Here is a 21,879-nt window from a genome sequence, read left to right on the forward strand (position 1 = left end):
AGTGGATGAAGATACAAGGTCTTCTCATTCGCGTAAAGTTTCATACTCTGCAATTACGTTTTCACAAAGTTTGCACTCCAAACAAAATCATATCAACAATGCAATAATTTGTGCGGGCCAGCGGGGGTTAAATGAATTTAGTATCTTTACGATGTAACAAACTAAACATGCCGTTGTCACCTAAGGTAATTATTCATTTAATAAGGAATTTTTTTTTTTATCTTTTACATGTTTTCGTAACGTTGTTTATGTTTTTTGAGACTGATTATTTGAGGAAGCACCTACATCGTCAAAAACAAAAGAAAGAGAATGGAAACTCAGAATCTATCAGGAGGACTATTAGAGAGGCGATTAGCAAGACAGTCCAGGTAATTTTTGAGGGACCAGGTGGAGTGTCTGACGCTTGGGTGTCCAAGAGGTGGTTAGACTAGGGATCGACCTCTTCCGGTGAAGACAGGTTAACCCTTATTAGGTATTGCCTTTCCTCCCATATACGAGCACTAGCGTCGTGGTGACTTTAGACAGCTCGAAGTATAGTAGTTTAAGACGGTTCTCAAAGTTTCTAGAGAAAGAGACGACGTTAAAACGGACTGGTAAAAAATGGCCTACACATTCTTTCTTTTAATGAACAAAAAGTAAGCAGTCAGTCACCAAGTTCTGTTCCTCCTAAATATATTTTGACAATGTTCTAGAGAGTTCAGTTTCTGTGTTACTCACTTACCCCTGTAATGGAGTGCTAAGACCTAGTCACTTCCTTCGCCAAGGAGGACTCTCTTTTACTGTTGTGCTGACTAAGTTTTGTCTGATCCTGTTAATCAGTCTAACTTCAATGAAAACTTTTTGTATTGCATTATACTTTATTTAAATTGACAATTTATGTGGTTCATACCAAGTACGACCGTAGTAAGTTTAGTTAGTGGTTTCTTCACTCTCCAAGTGTATTATAATTGGGTACATTCCTTGTGATGTGGGTGTTTACTGGGAAAGTTACTTACTGAGGACGGAACAATGGAACTTTAAGGAGGTTCTTTGTTTGTCTTTTTTCATAACTAATTTATCCCTCGATTACAATTGTTCTCTTGTTGAAAATAAATTGACATATTGATTTTTGATATTTTTGTAGATAAATGTTTGAGGAGTGTGAGGACGTCATCTTAGTTCAAGTTAAATAGGACCGTCTTCGAGTGATGAAGGGAATTTTGTACGGTAAAGGATTTGAAGGACAAATATGTAAGGTTCCGTGTCTGCCCATGAGGTGCACGTTCCCCAAATACTCTGACAACTACGTCTTCACAAAATCTCCAATCCAACAAACTAGTTTAACTTGACAATATTTGTGCGGGGGTAAATGACAGTAAGTATTTTCCAAAAGATTTACAAAAATAAATCAATGAGTCTCACCCCTTACGTTCTTTTGTTTTACACAAGTCTTAATTCCCCCCACCCCACCCCCCCCCCCCCTCTTGATCCCCTCAATTAACATTTTGTCTGTTGACCGTAAACCATCCCTTGAAAAGAATTTTAGATTTTTTGAGGTTATGTTTTCGTAACGTTGTTTATGTTTTTGAGTACTGATACTGAGAGACAACTACATCGTCAAATCAAAAGAAGGAGATGGAAACTCAGAATTCTATAGGACTTTAGAGAGGTAGATTTAGTTCAAGACAATCCAGCGTAATTTGGGAGGTACCCAGTGGTAGGTGTTGACGCCCTGGTGTCAGAGGTGTAGACTAGGTGGTCGACCTTTTTCACCCGGAATCGACGGGCTAACCTACTTTCATCTATAGGAAGACCTTCTTACACTTGCGTCGTTGTAGAGGAGGATGAATAAGACTTTGATTATACTGCACGAGTTGTGTGGGAGTTTGTAAATGAAAGTGTTCTCTACATGCAGTTATATAGCTTATATCGTTTTCCTGTTGTTGAACACGGCTCCCGATTATTAAAGACTTTCGATTCTTTGTGACTCAAGGAGTAAAAAAAAACAACCTTTCCTTTAAGAAGTCGTTGATAATCTGATTTTGAATCAGTGATGATGAGGCTTTTGACTCACACAGAAACAAGAGTACCTGGTCACGTAAATAAATGACCAGCAACCCTTCCTGATTTTGAAGAAAAAGCCAGGTCGGTGGTTCTAGGATCTCTCTCAAATCAGAGATTAGAGACGGCAGGGAGAGTTGAGATTGTGGATCTGATGGTGGAGATCTGCGGCCAACAGTCTATGGAGGTGACAATGGAGATTTTAAAGGAGATTAAAGAAGACGATTATGGTCTGGAGCAAAAGTTGTCAAACATCACTTTAGGATCCAAAGGTGTGAAAAGCCAAGTGTATTTTTATTGTGTTATTTCAAGCTTCCAAAAAGACATCACTCACCAGTATTTCCTGCATAACAGATTTGCTCTATAGACTGAAGACGAAGTCCCTCCTTTTCCGGTGGAGCTCCATGGGACCTTATTTCGGAAAAATTATGTATTGAAGTCAATGGCGAGAGAAAGATTACCTTTCGATCCCGTTTGAATTGTGCCACGAATTACACACATGATGTTTGTCAATTTAAAAGATCATTTTGCAAGTCAAAAAAATAAAAATGTGTTGTAAAACTGTTAAGTAACACTTTTTTTTGTGTGAAACGCTCAATGAACTACATCTCCCGTCTCACACCACACACCAAGACGGCTGTCACCACGTTGGCACATTTCACTTCTTTCTTTCAGAATGAGGCGAAAAGTATTAAAAGAGGTGAAAATCACTCCAAGTCTGGGCATGTTGAGAGCTGTACATACACACAAGGGGAGTTATCCGGTTCCGTAAGAGCCAGCATGCGGGACCGGGATTCTGGGATTTGTAGTCTTTCTAGTTGCGTATTTTTCATAGTCTTTTATTTTAACAGTTTTACGACAAACTGTTACTTTTTTGACATGGAAATTATTTTTTAAGATTGACAAACATCATATGTGTAATTCGTGGCACAATTCAAACGGGATCGAAAGATAATCTTTCTCTCCCCATTGACTTCAATACATAATTTTTCCGAAATAGAGTCCCATGGGGCGGAAGTAGATGGGCGGGACTTCGCCACTCTATATGGACCCTGAGTCTAACTAGAGCTTGTCCATAGAAAATAATGTACGCCAGCAAACCTACCTTCCTGAACAATAAACTATCTCCTGGCAGCTTGTGCTCTGTCATAGACTAGCAACAACAATGCGCCCAAGCTGCCCCTCCTAAAGAGAGATAGCAGCAATACCCAAGGCCGTAGACCCAATCTGTGCTATTGTATTAGCTGTAAAGTGTCTCTACTGTAGGCTATTTTTATTATATGTACAGCACTTTGGCTCGACCAAAAATCGTTTATAAATGTGCTATATAAATAAAACTCGATTTGATTTGATTTGATTTGATTTATGCCATGGGAAAGGAGACAGTGAGAGGAGAAAACGATGAACTGTGTCAAAGGTTTAAATAATTATTCCCCAACATAGAATATAAAAGGTACTGACTGAGGTGAAGACTTCGGTGGTCTGCTGGATGGTGGCAATGCGGGTCCACTTCCACTTCTGGAAAAGCCGCACCCTGGTGGGGTTATGAAGGGTGGCCGACGGGTGTGTGCGGAAGAAGGTGGGGAAGCGCTGGCGGTTGGAAAGCGCCGGCGAGCTGGAGCCGTAGGACAGCTGGAAACAGAAAGGAATAGAATAAGAAGCAAACAGTGACTCAGGCAGGAGGGATATAGAAGTCTAGGGGGGGGAAATACTTCTGAAGGGTCATTCTAGGCATCGGTACTAAACAGACTTCAATCCAAATGTATTCAAATCTGGACGTCCTTGTTCCTCGCCTGTACACAGTGTTCTTTGAAGGCGAATGGTTCAAACAGAAAACAACACAGAGGAAAGCCAGCATAGAGACAGAGAATCAGGGAGACAATCCCCGCTCCCATTTTTCATTTTCATCCCCAACCGCTCCATCCTTTCAGCTCCCCTCCGGCTTATCAGGTATGGTGATAAACACTGTAATTTCAATAAGAAATAAAACACTTCCTGCTGGGTTTTGCATGCCTACATTGCCATGAAATTGTGATGACACATTCTGCCATTAGAAACAGAACAAATAAAAGAAGGATCTAATTATTGTTGTTGCAAACAGTAGCACGATTGATCATCTGTTTCTTTCATTTGGACCCACATCCTTTTAATTCCCACAAGACGCATACAGCTAAGATGTGTGTGGGATGAGGGATGATGAAAATGAAGACACAAACAGGGAGAAGGCTTGTTCTTCTAACAATTCGTTTCATAGTGACAACTGGAGATGAAATCCTCATCCTTTAAAACAGAACCCTGGAGTTTAGGGAGCCATTACAGAGAGTACAGCCTCCTCTCCAGGTGTCATATCAGCCCCATTACCCACAAAGCCCTGGGATGTTCACCAATGGGAGCGAGAGGGGGCTTGACGTTAGATGACAAATGTCATGTCAAAGGTGGACCACAATTATTAATTCCTGTGGGAAGAGAGGTAGACGGAGGCATCGATACAATGGGAGGTAAAATATAGAGGAAGTGACAGCTGATCTGGGCACAGCATCAAACGGTCTTCTTTGTCTGACATATGCTCAGTAATAAATACGAAAGGGGCTTATAACATACTTGAGAATACGCAGGGAAGTTAATTTTGAAGGTTATTTTTTATATTTTAGTTACACAAAACGATCAAAACCAGCAATGAATTGATGCTATTAACAAGTATTTCCTTAGTAGAAAAAAAGCTTCATCGGTTATTTCCCCGTGCTATAGTTTTGCAATAGATAATAAGTCAGCAAGGGAAAACTAACGCTTTGAAGATGTCATGGATGCACCGTAGAAAAGTGTCTTTTGACTGGTTGCACATGGAGCACGTACAGGGTTGTGTGAGACACAGACACTGCTTTGGACATTCTGTTGGATTGTTCATTCAGTCTGTGGAGGAAGCACAGTTGGCTGTGAGCCAGCACATAAATAAGGTTAATTATAAAGAGTATTTTTCACCAAGTTTCTGTAATATGGGTAGGTTAACTTCTACACCGTATTTAATTTTGTCTTAATGAACATTATTCAATTTCATATTCTGTTCTTGTACATATCATATTCTATTTACATGTATATAGACTTCTTGCACCATTTTTTTGCATTTTATTATATGTTGCATTGTTGGAGGAGCTCATGTCAGAAGACTTTCATTGCCATTTCTACACTGTGTGCATAAGACAATAAAACCTATGAATCTTGAATCTACAGACTGCAGTAATCTAAGTAAGGGACCGATTTGCAGAGGAATTGCCAGCTGGTGCTAGCAAAATAAATGGCAAAAGGCAGATCAAGTTTAACAAAAAGAAATACATAAATATTGAGATTTTGACCCATTTCTGTGCACACCTAGCGTGAACAAAATAAATAGGTGACTGGCCTATTTTTATGCCTGTAGAGCAGATCTGGGTGGCGCATTAGCACCACTCACGCACTGCTCTCACGCATGGTGTAGCCAGCTTCATTGATTATAGTGGAAGCGTAGTGTTGCAGCGGCCAATTTGCGAATGGTCAGCATATGTTATGTGTTTCCTGCAGGCTGCCTGTGAGAGAGGAGATGTCAGGGAAGGTGAAACCAGGAAGGAAGGAAGGAAGACTGGGAAGAACATGAGATGATCCGGCAAATGACTGGGCAAGAAGGAGGATAATGAGGTTATACAGTATGGAAGAGCTGACTGGCGGGATCTCGTAGAGGGCAGGTGGGCAACGAGAGGAATCTAACATGAAAGGACGGTAATGGCAAAAACACAGAAACAGGGAGAACATTTTCCAAAAACAAAAGTATCCGTGTGACAGCTGCATTGTTGTCTAAAAACACATTATCAATGGGACACACCACTGCACTGGGTGACGTGTTCACAGCCATTGTAGTTTATTTTGAGTCTATCCCACACACACACACACAGTCACACACACACACACACACACACACACACACACACACACACACACACACACACACACACACACACACACACACACACACACACACACACACACACACACACCCCATTGTTTTGCTGTAAATAATCTTTAGCACCATAGATGGATTTATTCAGAGCATGTAGATGGAACTTTGCTTATTATTTTACTGCCACTATAACAGCTCTGTGAGGCTGCACATAGCATGCTAAAATGATAAGAATTACAATAGTTATAGTTTAGCAATATACTATATATACTCTGCGCCATATACAGAGTAGAGGTACCCTCAAAAATGACTATAATTAAATGAAAATAGAAAAATGTCCATGAGTACCAAGCAAACTGCTATGGTAACAATCTATAACTCGAATCAAATTAGTAGTCAAGCATAGTGTTAACCATTTCAGTTTCCTGCTTCCTATAGAGTAAATGATTGAATGTCTATTAAAGGTTTGTAATGAAAGATTGAACAAGAGGTTGATTTTTGACACAGTGATTGTTTGGCATTATAAACGGAATCGTTCAATGCGGTAAGCGCCACAATTGAAATCGCAATCAACTCGATTGTAAGTGGAGGCACAGATCTCAGAGGCTAATATCAAGAACCAAATAAAAAAATAAATGTGTAATTTGGGTTACATTCTGCAACAAAGCATTTCAAGTAAACCATTTGACATCTTAGAAAATCTGAGGTGCCTTTTTTTCCAATCTTGTTTTTCAAAAGGCTTGTATTAGCAGCGAACCTGTAGATTTGAATAACTTTATGTCAAAAACTCCTTTTCACCAACATACAAAGAGCTGTGCGCATTTTCCCCGTGTTAACGCTCAAATAAAACTTTACCAGACACAACAACGGTGACAAAAATATAACGGAACAAAAGCTTCTGCAGCAGAAGTAGACGGATGTTAGCAGCACTCTGCAACTGAAAAAGTTCCCCATTGAAGCTTCGCAAAAAACGACAAACAATATCTCTTGATTCTCAGCGTTCTCCAGTAGCCTTGTACATCAATGCATGTCTTTGGCTTACATTGCTTTTATAAAAAGATCAAATTAACAGTTTCCCAAGAGAAGCCGATTGACAGCCACTTCTTGATCAGCGTCCAGAAACGGAGGTTGCTTTTGCCTCCCCAGCGCCCTGATGAGGCTGTTTGACATGCAAGGAAGCTTCTGCAGGCAGGCAGCGTACCAAAAATAATTGAGTGTGGCGGTTAGGAGGTTGTGCCAGTGGTGGCGTGTAGTAAAGAGAGACGAATCCCTTTGTGTGTGGGGAGAATCGACTGCTCGAGTTGACGGAACGAGGCGGAAATGAAGAGCGGGAGAGAAAAGACGGCAGACATGGAAAGGAGGAAGGAAGGAAAGAAAGAAGGAAAAAGGATCTGTTATAATAGAGAAGGCCAGCTCCAGGCAGCGACGGAAAGACAGGGACAAGAAGGAGGCAAGATGTGGAAAAGAATTTTTAATGACGAGGAAAGAAAGGGTGACAACGAGAACAGAAACCAGAAAGAGGGGCAGATGCCAACCACTACAACTGATTGTTCCCGATGACTAATCTCTAGATGAAACTTCAATTATAGGACAAAGCTAATAAGCAGAGCACTGTGAGTGACAGAGAGGCAGATCAAGAGAAAACAGAGAATGAGATCAACTAAATGAAATAAGTGGCGTAAAGGCATAAAAAGAGGCAGTGTTTGAAAAAATGACGGCAGCAGAAGACATCTCTTGCTGATCTGGGATGTGTTTGTATTTATTATAAATGAATTATTATGCAGTATGTGGTGTCAAACAATATGCTTTGTCCTGAATGTGGTGCTGCTGTCAGTGCAGTATTGTGGAGCTGCCGTGTAAAGTGTCATCGCTGATTGATTTAAAGTGCAGTGTGAAATACTTCAAAATCAATAAACAACTACAGCATTGATTTGGGGAACCTAATGATCACATGTACAAGGGATCATGATTTAGATGCATGTCTGCTCTCAACCATCTCTTAAATACATTGTATATTGCACAAAAAAGACTACTTTTAAACAGAAGGACAAGCCAACATAGTTAAAGATTTAGATGTCACGTTTTGTTTGTCATTTGTTGAAATGCTTCTCTAGAAGACTTTAGTCAAGGACAGCACAGAGACAAGGACATGGGATGAGAAGCAACGTTGTCTTCTTAGCTGTTTGTTAGTAATCTCGCTCTTGATCCCTGCGGAGGCTCAGTGCCGTTATTTAAGTTGCTTTGGACCAAAGAGTCTAAATGTGTGCATTCATCCAGAGCTACCATGCAGGATGTTGTCATGTTTATGTGTTCAGGTTTTGACACATCACTCTTTTTCAACCTCAAACTAAATACAGTGGAGGTGAAGCAACCGACCTTGCTGTGACAAGCCTGTCATTGTCAATTTTCTGCTAAAGAAATAGTCCCTATGAAAACTGTTGACAGTGTGCTCTGTGGATTTTCCAGAGCAACAGGGATACTGGAAAAAGATGTTGCGGCAGATTTTTTTTTAAATGTCATTTCTCAATGCTGTAAATCCCACAAACAAAATTCCATTCACAGGTATTGTTGTCGGTGTAGCGGCTGACATCTCTAATGGATATCTCAGAAACTGAACCCACTAAACCAAAACTATCTGCATAATTGGATCCCACCAGAGGTAATTGAGAAAATGGGTCTTCTTCCTTTGCAGTCAAAGTGAGCAGACGCTTTAAACTGATGCATTTTTTGGCAATGGTTTAAAGCGGTGCAGATGGGTTAAAAACGTTTTTTTCCATACTTGGCAATGAAGCCCCCCGCCCCTACATAGCCTATATTTAACTGAAACGTTGACTTTACTTAAGTGTATTATATAAACAGATGTCACATAACGGTATTATGTTAGTTGAAAGCAATAATATTAAGTTGAATGTTGTATTTAAACTCTGCCAGTTATGTGAAATCTGTTGACATAATACATTTAATTAAAGTCAACGTTTCAGTTTTTTCAGTGGAGGTGCCACTAAAAGTATGCCGAATACGCTAGTGGGAATTCCTGTTTGCAATGTACTCATGTGTACACGGACAACTATCACTGGAGTACTTTAATAGTGGGGAAACTTGCAAATGTTCTGGAGTTATGAGGGCCATCTGCTTTCTGTGATATTTAATTGGATTCAAAGATATTTGTTGAGATATATTTATAAGCCATGAGAAGGAACACACATGTTGGAGTTGCAGGTCACGTCTCTCCCAAAGCCCCCCCGCCTTCACAAATTGAAAATCTCAGGGGAGGGTGAAAATGTGCAGAAAGTGTGCACTTAGGTACAAACAGTGAAGGACACTCACCACTATGAGGTTCCACATGCGAGCAGCCTCGGCCACCAGCGTGGAGACGCCGCTGCAGCCGGGCATCAGCACGATCTTGATGGGCTCGGTGTACAGAAGGTCATACAGCAACTTGGTGGCTTCTCCTGGGTCACACTGGAAGGACAAAGTGACAGAGTGTTAAATGGACGGACGGATGAACAGACGGGATGGGCGGATCGATACAAAAGGATGAGAAATTACAGGAGGTGATCGAAAGAGGGAGAGAAAAAGGGGGGGGGGGGGTCAGAGCGAGGGAAATGGGTCAGATAAGGGTTAGAGAAAAAGATGGAATGAGAGCAGAGGGTTTGGAGCAAATGAGGAATGGATTGTGGGGGGTGGGGGCTGTTAACAGAAAGAAGAAAATAGGGGAGAGTAGATAAAGTCAAGGGAAATGACATAGAAGTAGCAGGAAGCGACTAAAAGGCCAATGTGATAGGAAAAGACAGATAAAAAGGCAAAACAAAGTATGAGTAAGGGAAATGAAAATAAAACAGACAAGGTTGAGATCAAGCAAAGGCAAATGGCACCACAAAAAAAGCAGAGAGCAGCAAACAAACATTATGCAAATGTGAAGGGAAAAGATAAGCTGAAGGAAGAAATGAAAAAAGTTCACAGAGTTCACGAGAGCCAGTATGTATCATGGAAACACAACAGGCTGCTCCATGATCAAAACAGAAGAGGCAGGCCGGAGCCAGACAGAAGAGAGCCGAGGAGCACCACAGCAGCACATCACAAGTCATTACAAGCCTCCAATAAAGTCATTTGCAGCGCGTCGAGGTGGCGAGAGTGCGGCTGGAATGATCCATCACAGCTCTGCCGGCCAGATTACCGACAGGCCGTCACCGCCGCAACGCTCATCAGAGTCACTGATAAACTGGCCTGACACATCTAATGATTCACCATGGAAGAGAAGATGTGGCTCGCAAACAAAAACACGCACATGGTCAGAAATACACTCCAGATGAGTGTCACAAACAATCGGACCGCGGCCGATGATGGCGGCGACCAATATGGCTCCTAATTGGGGTGTTTGTCTGAGCGTCTGAATGGTCTCTGTGAAGAGGTAATCACCAGCAGGGAATGTGGGGAATAGCTGCCCTTCTTATTGATTGATGTGTTTTCCATTCATTCTAGATTGGGTTGAATTATAGGGGTGTCATGTCATCGCGGAGAAAAGTGAGGATGTTGTCATGCACATAGATAATTCAATCTGAACCCAATTAAAGGAGAGCTCTGACTGCTGACTTTCTACCCTTACGGTTTTCTTTATTAGTCCGAATCCAACTGGGAAATTCGGCTCAACGTACTTTTATTTCTAAGACCACATAAAGACCTTTAGGACATGTTTGTGTTAACTGTTCATGTCATCAGCGCGATCACTGTATACTATAGAAAAGGTCACAGCATTTGTAACAGCTCCTGCATAGGCGCAGATTCAGCGGGAGCGAGCCCCCCCCCCCCCCCAGAGGGAGATAATACTGTGAGGGGACCATTGCAGGAGAAAAGGGCATCGCAGAGTTTTAACTGTGAAGGGAACCTGCTTCCGTTCCTTTATTAATCCTTGACACTAAAGGTTGGTGGATTTCTCCTAGCAGAGTTATATCAAAGTGTGGAATTTAGCAACACCTTCTGCTGCCGTCTGCCCCTAATTTATAACTTTAAAAAACAAGAACTTTGCAAACCATCCACCAATGCGCCTTTATAAATAATTCCTTGCCATCTTTTACATTTCCTGAAAGGATATTTTGAAGCTTGCAGTTATTTGTGGCTACGTGTTATTTGATGGCACATAATTGCACATTGATTAAAGCTAGATTCGGTGTAGAGGGGGGGTGAGGCCGGTAAAAATGTCCTTACATGTCATTATAACCTCAAGCACCACTTACTAGCTGACACCAGAGCAAGTATCATTGTCTTAAAAAAGCAGGGGATTAAGCATTGCTATTGAATAGTAAGACTCACGATGGATGGTTTCACAAAAAGATCAAAACCGAGCAGCAGAATCAGAGATATCTTTTATTAGAAGCATTCTTCTTTCTTGTCAAAACCTGGTGCCTACATTACCCACAATTCAACTCATCTAGTGACAGTTCAGTTGAGTTGCTGTGTTATGTTGGCATAGTAGCAGCTATAGCCTCAAGCTTCAAGCAAAGATGAGGAGGGTGCAGCTCTTCATACCTTTAGATTTCAATTTCTGATATCAGTGGGGTTCCCTGAAAAGGACATTTAAAAGAACAGTGGACACACTTGAACGTTTTAGAAAAGAGCTTGAAGAACACCTCGAGTAAAAAATGTGTTAGGTCCCAGTTGTGTATTTCCAAAATGAAGAATGAATCTCAACGGTTTGATGGCAGGTAATGGACAGAGATTTGGTTAATTGGACAGAAAATGACAAATAATTAGATGAGTAGAAGAATTTTCTGTGAATGTTTTTACACCTTTTTAAAGATTTATTTTCTTATCACTTTAATGACAAAACAACTATTAACCTCTAACAGGAAACTAGTCATATGTAGAACTTAATGATCGGCAGTAATGTCAAAAGTTACATGAATGTGGTCAATAACAATATGTATCATTAGATAAGGGTCTCAAAAATACTCCAGTGCCGTCAAGCAGACAAAAGAGCGCCCCAAATGTTGAGCTAGATCGTTTGTTTTAACATAACGCCAACCACATATTTGTCTCTAAACGATTACGTACATGAATTTCCTTATTTGACGACATCAAATTATCTTAATATCGTCCTAAGGGGTTTTGGAGTGCATGTCTGCAAAATACTAATTCAGTGTGTCACCATGTGGGGCCGAGGGACTGCAGGTTCTCCTTCCGGCAATCAATCACTAGAGCAGCTGATTTCACAGATCCCTTCCTCCTCTCGGTACAATCAGCCTGTTCCTAATAAAAACAAATTGCTTTGTTAACTAATCATGTGATGCATAAAGCTTCTTTTTTTCATTTTAAATACTGTCTTTCCCGAAGGTTGTTTAAGGATGAGGTTGTATTCACTGAACCTGCGGCTGAGAGCTGGCTGCATGCTGAGAAGAAGCTTGTTAGCCTCGTTTTTTATTTTTTTAAACTATACCCTGATGAGCTGTAATTCATCATCTACGCTGATTATCTTTGAATTATTTAATCATATCTGTTATTACCATCCAACCTCACAGGTTTTAATAACAACTTACTTGCTTACATTTTACAAATTACTAGCTGCGTATAACATGTTTAGAAATTAGAATTAAATTAGAAAAGCACTTGGAGATTGCAGACATTTGCCACGGCCATGCTCTACCTCACAAGTGAACAATAATTAGTGTATCCATCCCATGGTTTGCATCCACTCCAGAATGTAATGGTTTTTTTCTTGGTCCATGCGTCACTCATCCACACTTTTATTATACCAGGCCAGTGATTTCTATGTAAGCATACTGACATACAGACCAACAAACAAACCCAATATGTAACCTCTCCAGTAAGGGCATTAAAGATGTGAATATTCTGACCTCTTAAAGGTAAGTTAAGTACTTTCACCAAGAAAATGACCTTGTTGTTTAATTCATATTATTTTCTACATAGTATCAAAATTGGCAACCATGTATAATACTTAAATATCAATACAGGCAGGTCAATTAGACAAACCGCAACTAGTGGATTAACATCCTTAGATCACCTTCAATATTCACATATTCAATAAATCTACTGTCTTAAAGGTGGGGTAGGTAATTTTGGAGAAACCAGCTCGAGTGCGCTAGAATTAGAAAATACACAGGCGGAACAAATCTGCCACTTCCTTACAGAGCCCCTCCTCCAACACACAGGAACGCACACATGACCAATGAGGGCACGAGATAAGTTTGTGCACAGATGGAAGGCTGACAGGCAGGTAGGCCATCCAGTTATTTTAGCCGGGCCTAACCCTAACATGTATTTTTTGTCAAAGCACTTCAGATATTCATTGCTATCGGAATGTTAAGAGCATTCCATGGAATATAACAAAAAGTGTATCTCGAGCCGGTTTCTCAAACTTACCTACCCCACCTTTAAGTACGATTGAACCTAAGGGACCAAATGTCCCTCAAATGCAAGATTATGAAAAAGGTATGTAAGGCATACAAAAGCAACAGCTTATGCTTGACTTTGTTGGTTCAAGGAATTGATTCAGTAGTTTGATCCCTCTCAGTTATAAATATCGAAGGCCTTTTCTTGGACACAACACAATCAGCCTCCATATCTGAACCTTTTAATCATTGAAGAGCATCTATGGCTAAAAAGAAATGAAACCTTGTGGTTACACAAAGGGAACACGGTGAAGTAAAGGATAAAAAAGCACACGGGCTCCCTTAAGAAAGAAAAAAAAGAGAGCAAACAGGCGTGTTGTCAGGTATGCCATAAAGGTTGAGAAATCTCTGCTATTCTTGGAGGTCTTCTACAGCCCCCTGGAGTCATCACCATTTTCACTTTCATTTTTTAGCCCTCCTTGGCTCATGAGAGTGCCTCGATTGATGGCCCCCGTTGTCATTCACACACACACACACACACACACACACACACACACACACACACACACACACACACACACACACACACACACACACACACACACACCGATTAGTGCAAGTGTGTGTACATGGTCATACAAAAAGCCCTCATACAGCTACACGTACACACATGTGATACAAAACCGCTTTTGTTGCTGTCCTTGGTGCTGAAATTCCCCGAGCCAATATCAGTGTTGATGTTAACATGCCTATGCAGCCTTTCCAATCAGTAAAACCCTGTTTGCGAGAACCTTTGAAAGACAGTGAAGGTGCCCTGGGCTCGGGGAAGAGGGAGAAGACACTGGCTCGTCATGATACACTCTCTAATTACACTACAGATAGAATAATATAAAAGAGTGTGGTGAGGGGATAATAGAGGGGCCTGGGGGACATCCTATGCATTGAATCTCAAAGCATGTGCAGCTACATCTCATCATTTCCTCATAATTACGACTGGCACCCAATTCCAGGTCTGTATGCCAGTGCATGACATGCATGAGGAGGGCCAGTGATGAATACTGGTTATGCCACAGTGGATAGGGAAACAGTGTCACGGCTGCCAATTAAAATAAAGGGTGGAAGTGAGGGAAGCACCTTGTTTCACCATTTCGCTGTATCTCCACTGTCTCACTCCATCACTGTTAATAATTTATCAAAGTTTGCAGTCTCGGCTTTGATATATCCATGGCAACGGCCTGCGCAGAGAGTGTGTGTCTGCAGAACTGTATGTGTGTGTATGCGTCTGTCCGTGTGTGTGTGCCGTGTTTCTGCCGTGTGTGTGTGTGTGTGTGTGTGTGTGTGTGTGTGTGTGGATCTCAGAAGGCTGTAAATAGTCTGATGCTGTCGCCAGAATAGCCAGAGAAACAAGCCGTTCTGCTACCACAGGGTATCTGCATCCATTAAAGGGACAGGCTGGGATTAAGCTTTGAGATTCATGAATATTGTATGATGTTGAACAAGCTGAGGACATCGCTTGATCCTCCAACCCTAAATAGTGAAGAACTGGTGTGAGAATGTGTGTTAAAAGGCGACCGTTTGCCTAAATCTATGTCAAACTTGAATGCCTTTGTTGTATTTAATATTACTGATAGACTTTAAAGACGAATAAAAGTTCCTCCTGCATAATTACGCTCCTCCAACCTTGATATTGAGATGCAAGCAAACAAAGGGCCAGTTACGCCCTTGTCTTAATCTCACAGTCAAACAAAGAGTTGGGCTCCCAAGGTGACCAACTCCAAAGGAATGAGACGTATTAACTGCATGTAAATATCATAGCTAATTAATCCCTATTCTACTAATTGCTTTTCTGCCTCTCAGACAGTAAGATCCTCATTACTATTCCAGCCAGGTGAAAAGTGTTTGCAATGAGAAGCTAAAAAAATAATAACCATTCCAAACACACTGTAGCCAGTGCGGGAGCAATGCATTCCCCCTTGACTTAATTCAAGGAATTAACCAGCGTCACTCTCACAATGTTGTACCAGCCTCTTTGAGCTGTTCTATTCAAAGGATCTGCATCTATTTATCGAGCCGGAGGCGCCACTGCCTCCTGAAGCGCGAGGAGTGATGTTTCCCAATCCCTATGAAATCTGTTCATGCCATTTCTTTATCTTTATGTTTATGGCAGCTATATCTGCAGCTGCCTGCTTCAGTACACTTGTAATCAGGACACACACACACACACACACACACACACACACACACACACACACACACACACACACACACTTGCTCTCTCTCCCTGCTATTCTGTTTAACAGGATTCCAATGCAGAGCCTTGTACACCAATCAGAATAAAGCTGGTAGCAGATTTCTAACCAGTCCCAGTACAGTTAACTGTTTGGTGCTTCTGCCACCCTCCAGGCTCCTGTCCTGCAGCATGATTGATAATAACCCTCGAGAGGGGAGACAGGGGGGATCTCCAGTAATTGTTTTCATGCGTCTCCACTCATCCTGGTGTTGAGCAGAATGGTTTCTTTTTTAGGGGAAAACTTTCAGAATAAGAATGAGGACAGGCAGCTTCACTAAGATAAATAATGTGCTTTTTGATTAAATGTCAGTATATAGTGGGTGGTATTATGGGGCAGTGAGGGGAAATGAAACCAGTCAGGGGGCGGATATTGGATTTATGGCTGATAATGCTGACATTTTAAAATACCACCATGATTAATGATTAATGAGCAACAAGCAGGAGGTGTGTTTGTTCATTTAGCACTAAGCCAGCCCTGTACACGGCATGGCAGCCCCCCCTTTGTGAAGCCGAGGGGGGATTGAGGGTTAGTTATCAGCAGGGTGACCTTTTTATGAGGTGTGTGGCGCAGTGGGTTAGTGCGTTGGTGTTCGGATCAGGGGAGCACAGGTTCAATCCCCACTGCAGTCAGCATGTCATTGTGTCCTAGGCTAGACACTTCACCCCAAATTGCTCCTGTGAGGATTGCCCACAGTATTGAGTAGGTAAGTCGCTTAGGATAAAAGCGTCTAACATGTAACATGTAATGTAATGTTAGGAAAGCTGCTCTTGAGATCTGTGACTTGGGAAAAGGTGTTCCTTGAAAAAATTAAAAGGGAGCCCGTCCTGTTGTTTTGGCAAAGTGGCATTTGAGAAAAACCAGGGTGGAGAATATAATCATTTCAGATATCATGGTTTCAAAAGAAAGCATCAAAATGAAAATGTGAGGAAAAATGATATCCAGCAGTACAAAGAAAGAGTAAGATGTAATGTGAGGGGCAGATGATTAGATCCCACTGGATGACACCACACATCACTTAAGTGCGCACCTCCTCTGACTCTCCTCCACATGCACTCACCATGCTGTCGTAGTGGATGAGCTCCAGTTCGTAGTCTGGCAGGATGTCGCTCCGGTTGTTCACCAGGTCCAGGGCCATCTGAGCGGAGGGCATACACGCCTGCCCGCCGGGCCAGCCTCCGCTCATGGGGAACAGCGCTCCGATGTACAGCTTCTTCTTGCCTGCGGAGGGCCGTGGCCAGAGGAGGAGAAGGACGATGAGAGATGCCCGAAGGAGGAACACTGCCTGCCCGCGGGCTGTGCGAGTTACCCGCGGCGGACTTCTCCACATCACCGGCATGATTCAAGGTGAGATGAACCGGTGCTGCAGCGATACAACCGAGACAATCTTATTTCATGTGAGAACTAAAGTGCAAGTGAACTCAACACGTGTCCGGCACCTTTACGCAGAATTGAGTTGGGTTCAACGTTGAGTTTTGCAGATATGATGTGAGCCAACGATTTACTTTTAATTGCAAGTGTTTAGCGAAACGATTAATCTATAAGGTTGGCGTATAATTCTGAGTATTGCATGGTTCATTTGACAGCATGGCATGCTGGATATTTTCGGGACAAAGTCAAACACAGTTCAGTCAGCCTTTACTAGCCACCATGTGAGGACACGCTACAGCCCGGCTCCGAGACGCTCTTCTGTCAAGTTTTCAATCCTGCGGTCCAACTCATATCTATGCAATCCCACATATAAACTAACGTATCGATTTCTGCCTTTATTCAATCATGAATGTTGGACGGCGCATCCCTTCCTCACGAGTTTTACGCGAAAAAAAGGACGCGCGGATTAGACGCTGGAGTCGTCGCGAACACGTCAACCGGGTCAAATGAGTGTTGATTTGGAGCAGTAGCTCTCAAAAATAATGCATCAACTGGAGTGTGGAGGGAGAGCTGAAGCAGCGGGAATAGCAGGCAGCATCTCCCCCTTTTAACGCAGCCGTATTCCAACAGATGAGACGATATGCCGCGGAAAAGCAGGCGCGCCGAGCTCTGCGTCTGATCCACTGCAGCACCGGCAGGCTGACAGTGTGTGTGAGAGAGGGAGTTGAGAGAGAGAGAGAGAGAGTCTGAAATGGGTATTGAGAGAGAGAGAGAGAGAGAGAGAGAGAGAGAGAGAGAGAGAGAGAGAGAGAAGTCTGGAAATGCCGGTATTGATGAGAGAGAGAGAGAAGAGAGAGATGAGGGGGAACAAAGAGGAGGGTGGTTGGGAGGGGCTCTGGGCAAAATCTCCTCAAAGATGTTCTAATGAGTTACACGCTGCGCTTAACTAAAAACAGTTTTACCCATCCGAGTGCCACAGAACCCCATTTTGTCACATTTCTGTCTTTGTATTTGGCATCTTATACTAGCAGCACTTGCAGAGCCTGCTCCATGCACCGGTTACATGAGGCTAAATAACAGTGACGTTACCTTGTTTTTAACCACTTATAAACAACCTGATTTAGATTTGTTTTCTCCAAGTGAGCATCGATTTGTTCCTTTGCAGGTTAAGGTAGGATTTGGAAATAATGGTGAAATCTAAACCACAGCATTGATGAGTATTTTCTGATATTGATTAATACAATGATGTGACAACTGTATAACATGTAATAGTCTTATCAGTCAACTGATGTTGATGCATGTTCAACATCTTAGTTTTGTGGGTTGGTAATTATATTTTTTTCAGGTATTTGGCCATATATCAAACTATTGGGAATATTTTTAATTTGACCTAAAGATGGCACTAGAGAAGTTAAATAATCAACAAATCCATTCTTAAGGTAACATTAATGTGTGAGCCATATGCCATTGCAACCTATCCCAAAGTTGTAGAAACAAAGATGACAGGCTTCAACAATGACATTAAATGGTTAGATACTTCCTGCCTCCTAAGTGAGCACCGTTCCCCCCTCATCCCCCATCTCATTTGAAAATGTTGTCAATACAGATTCCCCTCTCAGGACCCCACGGTCAAGTATAATCATTTAAATGCTGCTGAAACTAGTCACAGGTAACCTTCAGCCTGGTTCTACCATAGATAGCTAGATGCTGTTTGACCTTCAAATCAATAACTTGCTTACTGGCCCAGCACACAGGAGCGCTGAGCAACTGCTCTGTAACCACCTCTGCTAATTCTCCTCTTCCTCCTCCTCCCCACCGCCAAGTCTATAAAATGCTACAGAAGCAGCTTTGAGAAATCAGCGAAAAAACGTGGCAGGCCGTATCAATCATGGCTGATTTTACTCCATTTCATTTCGGGAACCTGTGATGGAGTTATTGTAGATTAGAGACGGAGTGCTCCTGCACACCTGTTCACACCCTCTGTTCGCACCCAGCACAGTCCCTACTCTGACACACAAAGAGATGAGACCGTGCGCTCACACATTCTGACAAAAACAAGCACGCACATAGAGACAGGCACAGTGACATTTAAGCCTAGTTAAAACAGACAGATCACAGTGCTTTTCTAGAATAAACTTGTTTAAGACGCATTCTGCCACCACTGTTGAGATCGATGAATCCTTCAGGATGATACACATAAAGGTTAACAGCTCATCTAAGAACAATACTTTCCTATTTTCAACACAGCAGGATTTGGATTATTGACTACTATTTCATGTTTCTTTAGTTCCTGTTCAAGCGCTTTAATTGCAATGTTATGTCAGTATTAAAGTTCCCTTTGAGAATTACTTATTGCAGAAATTGAGAAGAAGACCATTATTTCTCCAGTCTAAATTAAAAATGCTCCCTAGTTAGGCAATGGAATATGACTATTATATAACTCTGGTTCATTACCCAAATCTCATTATCTGGATATGTCCATGTAGAGAGCTATTCAGATACAGCAGCTAACAAGCCCTCACAGGCTGAGGTGAGTGTAGTGATCATCGCCTGGCATTTGCCTTCAACCTCCACCTCCTCATCCTCGCTGCCACCCTGTGACCCATCCGACGCACTATCAATTATTCAGCCGTGAACTTTCATGCTTTTTGCGCTCCATAATCCTACAGCCAACACATGGAAGACGCACCAGCATAGGGCAGTGCCGCGTTAATAACCCCCGTGGAGGCAAATGCCACATTCAGAGCACACATTAGCTGTGGCAGAGCCTGGAAAAGATGCATTAGCGCTGTAACATGTTGCTGAGACGCTTTTAACGAGGGCCTTGTGTGTGTGTGTGTGTGTGTGTGTGTGTGTGTGTGTGTGTGTGTGTGTGTGTGTGTGTGTGTGTGTGTGTGTGTGTGTGTGTGTGTGTGTGTGTGTGTGTGTGTGTGTGTGTGTGTGTGAGTCTGCAGTTTGCACACTGGCCATTCTTCAGGATAATGGTCTGTTCTCCTAAGGGAAGATGCAGTTGTACCCTTTTAACAGAATAACCAGGTTATATTTCCCTCCAGCTGCAGAGCACGTGTTATTCATGATAAATCCAAATTATTGTGAAAATACTCTGACAAAAAATATTTTGTGTAAAATCAATCAGAACGCTTCAATTCCCAGGACGCTGCTATTTTGTAGATGTAAGCTTTTTCCACACTGCTGACGGTACAAATCCATTTTCCTTGTGCACAGATGAGAGATTTTGGTCAAACAATATATCATAATATGTTCTATGTCTTGGTCTTACTCTGCTTTGTTTGTACCAGATGGGCAAAGGTGAAAACGTGGCTGTATTTACACATTGCAGGGCCAGCATTATGTGAGCATAATGTTGACCATCACGCTGTAAAAATAGTTCACCGAGCAGTAAAAAGCTCCCTCTCCGATACGGTATCATCATTACGTCATTTGTTCAGGAGCAGCACACCACACATTACCTCCAACACTCTGCAGCACCTCCTTTATTAGAGTAATATATTGTGCCCGAGTATCAGGGTGGAGGGGAGTTAAGAGTACGTTTATTGATCGACGGTGAAAATACTCTGCTACTAGGGCATTGCTTCGTAGCAACATGCGGTAACCAAGAGTATTTTGTATTTATATAATACAGAAAAAGGGAATAGCTTTTGCTACACAACAGTATATTGTAACAGCAGTTGTCCCCTTTAAACATTAATTATAACCAGGCTTAAATTCCATCAGGAAATGATTGTGTAACATGTTTTAAATTCTCTGACTACATTTTTGGGGCAACTCCCAGCTCTATTAGCTACCACTTATTAAAAGTTTGCCGGTTAAAAGTGTTCCCATCATACTGTACAGATAACTCTTATTCTAAGTTTGAAGCACCGCTTAAATCCCTACGACACAACCCATCTTTTTAACGACGAGGGTTGCAAAACATTGTCTAATTTCCAACAAATCCCATGAAAAGAAAAGTGATATCGCCGTCTGTGTTGAAATAGTCTGATATATCCAGTCCCTCTGTGCCATACAGTTCCTTAGTTGTCAAAAAACTATTAAAAACACATCAATGAGCTTTTATCTGCTTTGATTAGGATCAACAAAGGCAGTTTAGTTTATTTTGAGTCAGTCCCTGAGACACTGTCCTGCTGCTGTAAATACTCCCTAACGCACTAAATGTTTATTTTTGCATTATTCCAACAAATGCTTTTATTCCTGTTTTCATTTCACTCTATTGTAATGTTTTACTTTGTCTGAGACATGTATATCCAGAAAAGGAGCTGGGTAACATATATCTCAAGAGGAAAACAGGCCACCATCATGAGTACTTTTTAGTTTTTAGTTGTTAGCAGATCGACTAATGCATGATGAATGTATATATGTTCATTTTAATTCATTTCTTATTTTAAAGCTACTTAACTGTATATCACTTTCATTTTATCTTTCATTTTATTCATCTCTAATCTGTGTGAATCTGTGCTCTCCTGTTTTTCATTCTCACCCTGTTGCTGTTTAAACGACCCCATTTCCCCACGGGGGTTAATAAAGCTCCATCTCATCTTATTATTGGTTTTTGAAAGAAAGATTTAAAAAAAAAAACTGTTTACAATAATGCCACCCTTTTGATTGAATTCCTGTTAGAGCTCATGCATTTTAAAATATAACAAAAAGAGTAAACCCTACATGTAAATATATGTATACATGTTTATATGCAAACAATAGTAAACATAGATCAAATGAGACTGTCAGCTTGTTATGTGGCTTTGTTGAAATTGACTGTGTACCTTCACCGGGGTTTTGTTTAACTGCACTCGGAGGAAACAGAAACCAAAGACGCAACCTACTGAATGTCCGTGCACACACACACACACACACACACACACACACACACACACACACACACACACAC

The 21,879-nt window shown here is 41.7% G+C and overlaps 1 protein-coding gene across 1 annotated transcript in view; it reads right to left on the reverse strand.

The window, feature by feature from the left end:
• The window catches only part of LOC104964844 (gamma-aminobutyric acid type B receptor subunit 1), an 81,824-nt gene that overhangs the window by 47,050 nt on the left and 12,895 nt on the right, over positions 1-21,879 (reverse strand). The window contains exons 7-9 of the mRNA XM_010793729.1: positions 16,663-16,823; positions 9,296-9,430; positions 3,502-3,672 (exon numbers count right to left, since the gene is read on the reverse strand). Coding sequence (XP_010792031.1) covers positions 3,502-3,672; positions 9,296-9,430; positions 16,663-16,823 — 467 coding nt within the window. The remainder of the gene's footprint in view (positions 1-3,501; positions 3,673-9,295; positions 9,431-16,662; positions 16,824-21,879) is intronic.

This window comes from Notothenia coriiceps, unplaced genomic scaffold, assembly GCF_000735185.1.
Source record: "Notothenia coriiceps isolate Sejong01 unplaced genomic scaffold, NC01 NC01_scaffold00037244, whole genome shotgun sequence".
Lineage (NCBI taxonomy): Eukaryota > Metazoa > Chordata > Actinopteri > Perciformes > Nototheniidae > Notothenia > Notothenia coriiceps.